The 12751-nt window shown below is 36.2% G+C and overlaps 1 protein-coding gene across 2 annotated transcripts; it reads right to left on the reverse strand.

Moving 5' to 3' along the window:
- Positions 1 to 106: 106 nt before the first annotated feature.
- On the reverse strand, positions 107 to 12389 carry LOC110628155 (protein ACTIVITY OF BC1 COMPLEX KINASE 8, chloroplastic). 2 transcript variants are annotated; one of them, XR_002489966.2, is made up of 22 exons: positions 11744 to 12389; positions 10556 to 10691; positions 9843 to 10009; positions 9533 to 9653; positions 9323 to 9423; positions 9134 to 9232; positions 7989 to 8099; positions 7809 to 7888; positions 7603 to 7672; positions 6295 to 6368; positions 6122 to 6191; positions 5904 to 5992; positions 5227 to 5351; positions 3952 to 4032; positions 3808 to 3868; positions 3637 to 3691; positions 3414 to 3512; positions 3212 to 3301; positions 2688 to 2747; positions 2470 to 2592; positions 993 to 1211; positions 107 to 548 (listed from the first exon to the last, which is right to left on the reverse strand). XR_002489966.2 is itself a non-coding variant. In XM_021774675.2 (21 exons), exons 1-20 carry the CDS (start codon positions 12218 to 12220, stop codon positions 2476 to 2478), a joined length of 2283 nt encoding a protein of 760 aa, XP_021630367.1. In that variant the 5' UTR covers positions 12221 to 12389; the 3' UTR covers positions 107 to 548; positions 2470 to 2475. The 2 variants fall into 2 exon arrangements, 1 of the variants encoding a protein (XP_021630367.1); XM_021774675.2 differs by lacking the exon at positions 993 to 1211.
- Between the last annotated feature and the right edge of the window lie 362 nt (positions 12390 to 12751).

A 12751-nucleotide genomic window follows, 5' to 3' on the forward strand; every position in this document is an offset into this window, starting at 1 on the left:
TTTATTCAGATCCATTATAATAATTATATCATGATTCATCTCATTAAGCTACTAAGCAAGTATTTTTCCCAGTTTGAAATACATAAATGTGTTGAATTCCAAGATGAGAATGGAATATGCCTCACAAATTTCACTAAATAACATTACATTATGTTGAGTATATACAAAGTTTATGAAAATGATTCTGTGGAATTATGGTGGAAGCTACAAACGCCAATATTGGCCACGTAGTTGTTACATAATTAACTTCCCATTCAGTAGAACCGTTAATTATGGTAAATGTCCAGCCAAAGAAAGACCTTCTAGTGACCTTGGAAAAATAATGGCAATTCTGAATGCAGACAGGTATTCTATTCTTGGTAAGCTTTGGAGAAAAACACAGCCCCACCATTTAACATTGAGAGGTCGTCATCAAATCTATGCTGTTATCGGTAGAACAATAGACAAAACATTCACCAAGCTCCATCTTTGAATGGTCAGAACTTGCAATCCAGAGTCTCACTTAGCTGAATCTCTACTCTAAATATGCAATGGTCTCATTAAAGGATCTGCAATTATCTCAGAGAAAACAACAGCTTTAATATTTGGAGCTTCTCAAGGCGGGATATCGTTTTAGAGCCACAAGAATAAGAGGCATTTAAGCATGTAACATGAGCAGATGGAAAACATAATGTATAAACCAATAAAGAAAATTTTCCTTGGTTTGAGTCACAAAACGAGGAACAGCTTATTGCTCAATATAGTACATGTATTCTCACATAAGCTGAGGTATTTTTGTTTCTATAGAAGTATCAAGTTTATTAAAAGAAAAACGACAATATCTCAACATTTTCGTCATCTTGTAAGCATTGAAGGAATATGAGGCAAAATTTTATAATTACGAGAACAAGTCCCTATCAGTATAATTTTTAGCGCAATGCGGTAGGTAGTGATAATTTTATGGTTTCTGAAAGAGCATGCAACTGAAAAAGCATCAAGCTAATCTGAATTACCTCGCTGCTTACTTAGACGCTTAAGAAGTCCAAATCAAACTCATCTCAACCTCCCCCCCCACCCAATCTATTAGAGAGCGTTTTAAAATTTTCGAAGCAAGTACTTTGTCAATGAGGGAGGGACCATATGATCACTCAAGGTAGATATGCTAGAAAGGTACTTGAGCCTGCTTTTTCCTGAGGAGTCCAGGATGTACTTGGGTTCTTCCAATTCAGAATCTAGTCATAGCACAGAATAAAGAGAGGTAAAGGAAAAATAGGAGGCAGCAACCATATCATGTCTGCATAAAATAATTCCCTTTAAAGGCCAAAGGCAAACAAAATTAGATGGAAACTCAGGATATGGACCTCACGAGATCTCAATAGTCCACAACTAGTTGCTGGTTCACCCAGGATCTAACTAAATAGAGAGCCTTATATTACTCAGGTGATGGAACTTAAAATCCATATTAACTTTTCAGTTTCTAGTAGTAAGAGGAAGTAATATTCCACCTTTCCACTTCGCACTTGAGAATTCTTTATTCAACAATTTCGAGCCAGTTATAGGGGGATTATATCCTGTATTCTGCCACTTGCTCAAAATTGAAATTAACCCTTAATTGTCAATTTCTAGAAGTAATATTAATTAAATTCTTTAATTCTGCTACTTATTCAATATTGAGATCAGATTCCCATCAGAGTATTAGACTGCAAAAAAGTTTAGCCAGGCCAAGCCAAGCCACGCTTTGAAGTATTAAAGCCTGCCTCAACATTTTCACTAAGCTTAAGCTTGAATGGAGCTTCGACCTTCAAGCTCTGCAATGTCTCACATGAAATTGATCATGCTTGAGAAGGAATTGAATTAAACAATTCAATAATTAGATAAAATTTGAATGAACTAATTAGAAATTGTCTCATTGAGTGAGGTCGTTTGTCTTCAATGTGGGAATACAAGTCCCACATTTTTGTGTAAAAAGGGCCAAGGCACCAAAATCCAAATCTCATATTTGTAGGGTTATATATTTTTGTAGGTGTTCCCTGTTATTAAAAACCCAAGCCTAACTTCAAAACCCAGTGAAAATTAGAAGGCGGCTAAGATGTAATGAACAGATCCACGGTCTATGCGAAGGAGATCCGGGGTAAGAGGCTAAGTCGAATGTGTTTTAAAGGCCCGCCTCCATAGAAGTCTACAAGAACCAACCCTAACATGGTGTTCGGTTTTAAAGGCTCAAGAGATTATGAAGAGAAGTAGGCAAAGTAAGATAAGAGGCCAAGAAGAATTTGTTTTAGCACCTCTCATAAAAGGGAGTAGTTTCCTTACAGAGGAGAGGATAGAGGTACGGCAAGCACAGCGGAAGGCTTTTTTTTCTTGTGGTAACTATTGCATGTAAGTTCAGAGTCCCAATCCCAGTAACTCTAACATTATATAGCTTTTAAATACTTTTTCTGCCAAAAAAGCGAGTAAAGGGCAAATTGAGAGTTGCAAAATAGCACATACAGTTTGTTACGCGGTTCCCGTTATCAACTTTTCCCGCTGATCCAATTTTTTTATCTTTACAATGCCGAAGAGAACTTGGAAACTGAAAAACGCGCAAAAGGCATATGCTGCAATGGCTGGTACCTGGAAGAGAAACTCATTTAATTAAAATGATCATTGCAAACCAGAATTATAATTAAAAGACTGTATAAAAGCAAATGTTATAGTGTGTAGCGTACTCGAATGGAATTGAGATACAAAATTGTTGCCAGGTTTATTAGGCTTCCAGCAGCTACTGCCTGTTGATGCGTCACAGGGTATTGTAATCAAAGAGTAAATAACCAGGCCCATCAAAACAAATTTCTTGAGGTATATGAAAAAGAACAAATCATGATATTTGGACGAGCACATAGCTCGTGCTTTTCTCTGTCACGAGGCAGGCAGACAAGTTGAGTCCTAAAGGTCTAGACTTATGAAAACAAACCGTATATAACGTTTTACCACATCGCAACTCCAATAGAGTGATTCCTTGCATCTTGCGGCAGCATATATAATGAATTCAATTAACAAAGTGGCGTGATTAATTGGCAAACACTCAAAAACACCAACGAAAATGGAATTCTCTTATTGCTAATTAACTATTCATACCAAGTTTTAGACACAAATGCAAGCAACAGTATATTCAATGGAACGTCAAAGAGAGAAAAACATAAATTTGATGAGGTGACACTTCCATTAGTTTGTAGGCCAGATAAAAACTTACACTCCCTACTGTCTTCTGAACAGCAGCGACACGCTGAAATGCCCTTTCAGACTCTAGAGTTCTAACTCGAAGCTTCAAATCACCTTGCTCCTGTAAAATAATGTCAAATGCTAAATTATACCTGGAATCAACATGAAATTTATGGCACCAGAATTACTTGAGTCTTTCGAATTAAAGAACCACTAGGACTTCATGGTCCTACCAATCGTTGGATGGTTTCAGCAAGCTTTTCCACCCTATCTGCCTGTCTAAATAAGTTGTAGAACGCACGAGACTGCCGGTCCCATCTCTTTATGAGGTCCTGAAATATTTACGGATTGACTATGAAAATAAGATTCATATCATGTCTAGTGCAAAATAAGGATAGCCCAAGTTTATTATCCAGATCCTTGCCATAAATAAAAAGAAAGAAAGAGAAGTTATACCTTCAGGAGAACTTCAACTCCAGCTTCGCGAAATCTCAGCAACTCAAGTGCATAACTACACAGATGAAATATGAAGAAAACATCAGATGTATAAAAAGCTTAAGCAACCAGATTCTAGAAAGTCCAGATGCAATTCTTTTGAAAGAAATGCAGCAGATAGACAGTTCTCACGGTCTGGCAATCTCTGTTATATCAAACCGAGGGTCCAGGCCCTTCCCAATGCCATCCAGCACTACAGAAAAAAGAAAGTACTGGTCTGAAGTTAATGTTGCACATGCAAACAAAATCATGAAACCAACAGATTATATTACGCACCTGAAAACGCTCTAACAACAAATGTGAATGTGGCAGGAAATCGAAAAGGCTGATCTGCTGCAATGGCTAATAAATCTTCCCCTGTTAAGATAGTCCAACAACTAAGTTGTATTTAAATGTTCTGAGAATTCAAGTGAAAAGACCAAAAGGCTGCATTATCTTATTTACATTAGAAAATCAGGACAAACTAATCAGAGCTACAAATCAGATTGTCGACCTGTCAGATTTCAGATGAGGCATGGAGACAAAAACTGCATATAGACTTGCACAATCTGGTTCATTTGTTCTTAAAAAATTAAAATATAGCACGGGAGAGAGACGCTAATTAAAAAACTTTTTATTACATTTCAAACATACAAGTATTCAACTTTAAATTCAGTCCAAGTGAAACGGCATATATATCCCAAAAAAAATATGGTTCTAATTCAATTTCAATAACATCTACCATCTACTTAAATATAAAATCTGTCCACCATTATTTATATCAATGAAGTAGGATTTGTGAATTATACACCTTTTAAAAGGGATCGCAATAAGAGCTAAAATGACCAGAAAATTGGAAAAGAAAAAAAAGCCCGTGTCCTTTCTGTGTCCAAATTTTTTACTTTGTACAAACAAGGGTTGGACTCATGATGGGTGCATGTCCATGTTGAGGAAGTGCCAGACATGGACTCAGCAAAATCAAAGTGTTAGTGCTTCATAGGAATTGATATACCAGAGAATTTAATGGAATTTAAAATAAAAAGCAATAGAAACAGCTTGGTAGAAGTCTTAGCAACTGATAGAAACATAACTTTGAATTGATATATATCTGTTCCTATCTTTACTTTAAGCTGAAGAGACCAACAGAATGTGAAATGCAATAATAAGATTTATACAGTGTTGAATTTGGGTCAGGCCTAACTCAGCAAAAAGCTAGTTAGGGGGAGGAGTGCCTCCACAACCGATGTGGGATTCAACACATCCCTCCCTCACATTCAGAATTTTACTGTTACGTGACATATTTATGGAAGACCCAACATAAGATGGGAGGTTCTGATACCGTGTTAAATTTGAGTCACGCCTATCTCAACCAAAAGCTAGCTAAGGGGGAAGGAGTGCTTATGGCCCATATAATGGCACATTACCTTTCCACAATCGATGTGAGATTCAACATATTGCACCACAAATTTGTTGAAATTGTATGCACAAAGCTTAATTATTGCTGTCACTCCATGAATTTAGTGAACAAGATCATAATCTTATCATTGTAAAGAATTAAACGATGTGAATTACCAATTGCAGCAAGGCGTTCCTTCCTTTTCTCTATTTTTTCCTCCTTGGTCAATGGCTTTTTGAATCCAAGTTCTGCTGTAGCCATTTCTCTCTCTCTTCTTTGAGCAGCAAGACGCTCCTCAAAACTGCCAAAAAAATTCAAGTTGAACTTTTGTTAAAATAGAAGAAACACAGGGATTTTGGTTCTTATGTATCTGCGCAGTCTGTCCAGGGGTTTTAGTGTTCCTATCATGCAGCTCACTGACAATACTACAAGTGCAAAAAAAAGGTGGATATTTTATGCTCCCTAATTGCAGATAATATGTACTTAGATTAGATCAGCATAATTCTATCAGGGAAAAAAGGAAATGAATGAGGAAAAACTAAGCATAAGGCATTTATACATCACAGACAGCTAGTAATAAATACAGCGGTTTAGCAACTTTGAGCAAACTATCTTTCATCTAGGCTTTAGCATAGTTTCAGTTTATCAATGAGTCACCTATCTGCAATTTGGAGGCAGAACTACAACTGAAATCAACCTTATCTTTCTATTCAAATTACTACCTTGACTTTTAGATTTGTAGTTACTTTACAGCAACCTAAATTAGCACTTTGAAATTGATCCAGTCGTATCTTGAATCAATAATAAATATAACAATGTTACTAAAAAGAAAGACAGAAATATTCTGGTAAACCTATTAAGGAAGAATTGGGCAGTTCGTCTAACAGCTGTCATATCTCCAGTAGGCACAAGGACACCCATTTGGATCATTGATTGAAGGACCTACACAAATATAAACATTTTTATTGTTATACAATCACATCTATCCAAGTGTCACGATATCATTACATTATTATTACAATCAAGAAACTTAGCCTGGCCGCAGGCTACCTTAGTCAGAAATATACTCACCTTATCAGGATCCTTCTCGTAAACTCCATAAAATGTTTCCAACAACCCTTCTCTGATGTTTGGACTGATACTGTGGCATAGCAAGACAAAGGATAATCACAATGTTTGCCAAATGGACTTGGTAGTTGGTAAGCATACTTATTGCAGACATCCTATGGAGGATCAGAAAATACCTCCCCATCATCCCAAAATCATAAAAGATCAACCTCCCACCGTTGACATCATCAACAGCAATATTTCCTGGATGCTTCAGAGAAAAAAAAAAGGTTTCATTACAAGTAGAAAACAAATTTTGTAAGATATTATGTAATTATGAAACACAAGGATCACGTCTTCTGAGTCTCCTATATGATTATATCTTATGAAAGGGTTCAAGGAAGGATTTGAAAAGTCCCCAAACGGTGAGCTCTTCCTCAAAGAACATATGTAAGAATATTGGAACAGAAAAGAGTGACATGTTGCATCTTGCAGATGTATCTTTTATCTTTTATCTTTTATCTTTCTCACATTAATGAGTATATTTTTGTATATGGAGTTCAAAGAACCAGTTTGAAAGAACCTTTCTTTCAGCATTTCTTAAGCCAGGCATGCATGGGCAAGAAAGTAACTAGTGCACCTCAAACATTTCAGATATAGCCATATTAAGTGCAGGGAATAAATTACCAATGCCTCCTCATTTTGCATTTCAGCTGAAGTTTGATGATGATTCAAGTATTTGAACCTTAAGAATTTCAGAGGTAGCCATATACGGTGGCTACTATTCTCATCCTTTAATGCTTTAGTCAAAGTCAAGTAATATCTCTGTCCCAAATTCCCTAAAACTAGAATGCAGTATGCAATTCTACATACCTTTGGATGCCAACATGAAAACATGGTTCTTCCTATTGGATTTAGCACTAAATCAACCCATACATGTGCAGTCAATTGGCTGGTTTTCAAAATTCACAAAGAGAACATTCTCACAATTAATGATGCTGGTTATTTTGGTTTAAAAGAAAATTAAATGCAGAATAGTCCAAGGATCAGCATCGCGGAAAAGGGAATGAATCCCCGTAAGAGAGGAAATCCGTAGTCCAGTAACAACTTGGAAAATTAGAAGGAAGAACAAATAGTTATTCCTCTGCAAGACTAGTAAAGACTTGCACGATAAAATTAAGAAATAATAATTAAATAGTATCTTAATTTCAATTTGCATGTCAGAGCATGCAATTCCTGTGTTGGAAGACACATCTTATGGGCACAAAGAAAGGTCTAGATTTCTCTAGTTAGATGGATTCACAATGGAGATTAGGTTCATGAGTCACAATGTTGTGGAGCTTTGTTTCGAATGCATTCTCAAATGTTTGGTTAAAGAATTCGTGGAATCGTTATTTATAATGAGAACTAAAAACTCAACCAGGACCCTAAGATTTGAGACCTTCTATCCAAACACAACCTTAGTACTTTAACACTGAAGATCAAAAGTGTCAACCAAAACTTACAGGATCAGCATGGAAAAAACCATGAGAGAGAATTTGTTCCAAGTAAGATTCAACAGCATATCGGCCCAACCTGCAGGATAGCAAAACAGGACAAGAATTATGAGCAAGAATAAAATAAATTATCTCAGTTTTAAAAGAAAAAAGCATCAAGAACATGTGCATTGAAGATCGCATGTCAACAGAGGTTAACAGGATATCATTTTAACCTCTTACGATCAACACCCAGTTGATCTAAAGCTTGTATTTTGTTTATTTTGATCCCTGGCACGTACTCCATTGTTAGAACCTAAATGGCAGAAAAATAAATAAGAGGTCATGAACAAATCTAACGAGTGTTTAATCTAGAAAAATAGCACCATCGAAACTCATGATTTACTAAAGGGAACCTGTGGTGTTGTGTATTCCCACCAAATTGTTGGAACTTTGACGTAATCCATATCTTTGAAATTACTTGCAAAAAGTTCAGCATTAGCAGCTTCCTTAGTGTAATCAATCTCCTGAAAATGTCAAGTACCATTAGCTATCAAAATGATAAACAGTAACTGAATTGGTAGAATGTAAAGAAATAAGATACTTTGAGAAATCTATGGTAACAATCCATTAAGCAATAAATGAGGGAGTTAAATAATATGATTAGTAATGTTAAGGATTTATATTTCTAGTTCTACAATTCTAAAATTTACAGAAAGTTAAACACTTCAATCTATGCAAAATTATAGTTCATCTTGAAAAGTTTACTATATGTGAAACCATTAGCAACAACTTGGGTAAATCCCCAGAAAAATTTAGCTCTTTGCTGTAAATACAGCATTTAGTATTAGGGGGAAAGCAACGTTTACACTTAGGGATAAATGCATCTTTTAGACTTAGAGAGAGGCGAATGCAACATTTATTATCTTAGTAGAAGCGAAGTAATTAAGTATAATTTAATTAAATTAGATTTAGTGAAAACGTAATTCTAATTTATTAAATTTGAAGTTGTTAAATTTTTCTTTAGCTAAACCAATAAAAAAAATAAACTTTTCTTAAATTTTCTTTTAAAAATGAGGGGAGGCCAAACGTAAGTAACTCACATTTAACCTACTCTCATTTGAAAATTAAAATTTCAGAGGCAACCTGCCCCCTTAGATCCGTCACGGTTTCATCCCACATCCCACTGAGGTATTTCCAAAGACTCCAGTGCCACATAGATGCACAAAATAAAGTCCCATCCCAACATAAAATAAGCTGTGCATATATTCTTCATCATTTAACTCTATCAGAGTTCGTATTTCTGTAAATCATAGACTACCGTATCTACGCACAACCTCAACCCACATTTGTTGTGGTTTACTTGTCACTTTGCTGCTCATCCATGTCAAAATTCTAAGTTCAACTGAATTTAAATTGGTCCTTGGAGCATGACCAACAAGACTTAGGGGAAAGGCATTCATATCCCTTTGCCTAAGCAATTAGAAAGCAACAAGAATAGATTGCTACTTGTAATTTTCTGAGCAATAAAATAATGAACTAGTAATAAAAATATTGTTACCTGATACAAGACAGTTGCACATTCATCGTAAATTGCAACCCAGTCCCTCTTTGCACCATCTGACTTCGGGTCAAGCTTTTGAAGATATTCTGCTATTACCTGTAAACAATAGTCATCATGTCCACACATGTTTAAACCCTCAACATGGATGTAAAAAGCATAGAATTTTTAAGTACCAAGGAAACTAACCCTCAGATTTTTAAGATCAATATCAAAGAGATCCTTGAGACCAGGCCTTTGAACTTTAACCACAACTTCCTGTCCCTTCAATCTTGCACGGTGAACCTGACCTACATTACATAAATATATGCATACACATTAATAAAAGAGATGCAACGTGTGAATCTATTTTCTTTTAACTATTGCATCATAGGGACAATCAATCAACATTAATATTACCAAGACTGGCAGCTGCAATCGGTTCATGGTCAAACTGATCAAAGATATTATCCAATGGGCCTCCAAGCTCTTCTTCAACTATAGACACAGCTGTCTCTGATGGGAAGGGAGGAACTTGGTCCTGCAGAGGAATATCAATTCAGTCCTTCCCGAATAGTTGCCAATTCATAAAGTATCACTAGACTTGACTGGAAATCAAAACAGTTAATTGAACATGCAATGAGGAATACCATGAAACCAACATAACAAACTGAATAGCATACACAATTATAGGAGATTGAGATCAGAAGAATTATGAAAAGGTAAACACCTGAAGTTCGGACAACTGATCAACATATTCCTGAGCAAGAATGTCCACTCTAGTGGAGAATTGCTGACCAATTTTGATGAATGTAGGACCTAATCTCAATATGCTTTCCTTTAACCACTTTGCAAGGGCTTTCCGCCTTAGAGCCTTGTTCTCCTCTGTCATTCCTCCTGCAGAATTACCATTATAAATATAAACAGAATGAGAGGAAAAAGATAACACAACAGAAAAGTGTGTGGGAAGCTTTGCTAGATTCTAAAGGCTCGTCATCTGCACAGATAAAATAAAATCAATTTGTGTCGAAAAGCACAAATTGCAACATGTTATTTATGTTTGAGCATGTTGAACTTTAACATCTCCTCCAAAAATCAAAACTCAAATTTGAAGGCTATTACAAGCAGAGGATATGCATTTTAATTGCTCAACTTTTTACAGCTCATTGCAGTGAGTTTCCTTAATTATCAGTATGACGCGTGCTTCAATCTCATTAGCAACAGGTCAATATAAATATACTCCGCAACTGTTTCTGGCATGTTCTCTTCTTCAAAGTCTGATAAATATTTCACCAATTTCAACCATAAAAAGGTGCGAGAGATTGCCAAGCAAAGAGTTAAATTTGATAAGCAACTCTACTGTAATAGAAGAAGGAATAAACTGCAGCTAAACTAACCATATTATTACGCTTACATAATCCAATCCACAAACAAGCAACTGACCTCGATAAGAGAATTTCTGGTTGTTCAACCAAGCTCTGAATATAAATGTAAAAACAAATCCCCATATTTCCAGGGTCCTTTGAATTGTTGAGTAGGTTTTAAATCTACTCCAGCGGCCCCCAGGTGCAACAGAAACCTGCAAGATCCAATTGTCAAAAGATAGCAAAGTTTCAAAACCGAGATGCAATGCAAAATGCACATATGCTCATGAAGAAATGATTCAAAATGAATGCAGCCCAGCCCAATAAATTTTATATTTATTGGATTGCAGTAAATAAATTCAACTAAAATGAAATAACTTTTGGTAAAACCATCTAAGATTTAACATAAACACAGCACTAATCACCTTTACTGTTACTAGCTCGTTTTTGTCGGTTTTTCTATTTTTATTTATTTATTTACCTTAATTTAATGACCAAATAAAATACTACAAAACCAAACTCTCTGCTCAATTAACTTTTTTACCTCAACTCTCAAGTACCAAATAAAATACTTGAGACAAATGTCCAAAACCAAGCTACAGGGTTAGCTTTTGTTGCCAGGAATGATGCTGGTGTTTTTCTGGCTGCGAAAAACTGTATTCTTATGGGCGGTTTTGTGCCAAAAATTGCAGAAGCCCTTGCAATTAAGGAAGCCCTAAGTTGGATAGATGCGCAAGGATGGAATCAAGTGATAATTAAGACAGATTGCCAAATGGTTTTTCAATGCTATACAAGATTCTGCAGATACTGACTTATCACCGTTTGGGGATGTGATAGAGGACATAAGGAGGACACGAACAAGGTTTGCAATGGACTTGTGCTATCAAGCATATCTCTCCTTTTGCAAATGAAGCTGCACATGTTATGGCTCAAGCTACTCGACTTTCTTTTAACATTGGGGAATAGTACGATGAACCACCCAATTTTATAAGGCATATTTTAGACGCTGATTCTAATAATAGTTAATAAAACTGCCTTCCTTTTTCTCAAAAAAATAAAATACTTTAGAACGCACAAAACCAAACTCTGTTTAATTAATATTTCTATCTCAACTCTCAAGTACAATACCGCACTCACAGATATTCCCTAGCTCATACAAACTGACAGTGTATAATGATAACACTAGCATCACATTATAGGATAATTACAGCACAAATTAGACACAATAAGTCATATTCAACCAACCGCAATCCAATAATAAAGGTACCTCAACTTGTTGCTGGTTTGCTCGTTTAAACCAGGCATCTTCTTTCCCAATCTCTTCTATTCTCTTCTTCCGCCCATCCTCCGACAATTCGGCCTCTTCCTTCACCACCGTTTCCGCCGCTGCAACACCGCTGCCATTCACGTACTTCACCAAACTTCCATTGCTAACTTCCTTATCACTTTCCACCACAGTCACACCACCATTGCTAGAACTCCCTATCAAAGATCCATTTAAACCATAACCATTGGAATTACTAGCAGAAGCAGCTCCATTTCCATTCACTTTCTTCAACAATTCACGCTCTCTCTCTTCAATCACCAAACTCTCTTCTCTAATAGCCCGAACTCGAGTGCGAAGGAGGAGAGTGTTCTTATACTGTTTAGAAGAAAAAGAAAATCTCGAGAGGTTAAGGCGGCGTTTAGGAGTCGGTTGTGGAGAGAGGAAAGTGAGTTCTGGTAGAGGCAACAACGAAGCCATTAATGGAGATTTTCACAGTTGAAACGTAGAAACCAAAAGAAGCTGATCAAATCTAAACCCTAATTCTCATGATTTATGAGAGAGAGAAAGAGGGAGAGAATGAGCGAGGGGTTTGTGGTGTAGAAGCGAAGGAGAGGGAAGTCGAGGAAGAAGACGGTCAGTGAAAGAGAAAGAAAATAAAAAGAAATTAAAAGGAGGGAAAATAAGGGGTGGAGAAGGAGAAGACACGTGGCAATTGAAAAGATGAGTGCTAGTGCTGATTCGAGATTTTGCGGGGTTTTAATTGGGCGTCAGAGCTGTGGGAGTTGTGTAGCCACAAAGATAATTTGTCTTTGTTGGATAGTTTTTTTTTGGACGCTTTTTGGCTTACGTGTCTTTTTAGCTAGAAAAATAATCTAAAACGACACGTTTGGAAATGAAATTTTTTTACAAACCTTCAAAGCTAATTTAACAATTTGAAATTTCATTTGATCACTCCAATGAGACTGAATTTTCTGCTGGACGTTTACTAAAGTTCCAGCTTTTCTTCTG

The sequence above is a fragment of the Manihot esculenta genome, chromosome 12, assembly GCF_001659605.2.
Source record: "Manihot esculenta cultivar AM560-2 chromosome 12, M.esculenta_v8, whole genome shotgun sequence".
NCBI lineage: Eukaryota > Viridiplantae > Streptophyta > Magnoliopsida > Malpighiales > Euphorbiaceae > Manihot > Manihot esculenta.

Excerpts from the sequence above, each read along its gene's own strand:
- LOC110628155 (XM_021774675.2), bottom strand. The coding sequence starts at position 12,220 with ATGGCTTCGTTGTTGCCTCTACCAGAACTCACTTTCCTCTCTCCACAA. Across the intron at positions 6,369-7,602 it reads GTTTTTTCCATGCTGATCCT|CATCCAGGAAATATTGCTGT; the intron begins GTAAGTTTTGGT and ends TTTTCTCTGAAG. Across the intron at positions 3,692-3,807 it reads ATAACAGAGATTGCCAGACC|TTATGCACTTGAGTTGCTGA; the intron begins GTGAGAACTGTC and ends TCATCTGTGTAG.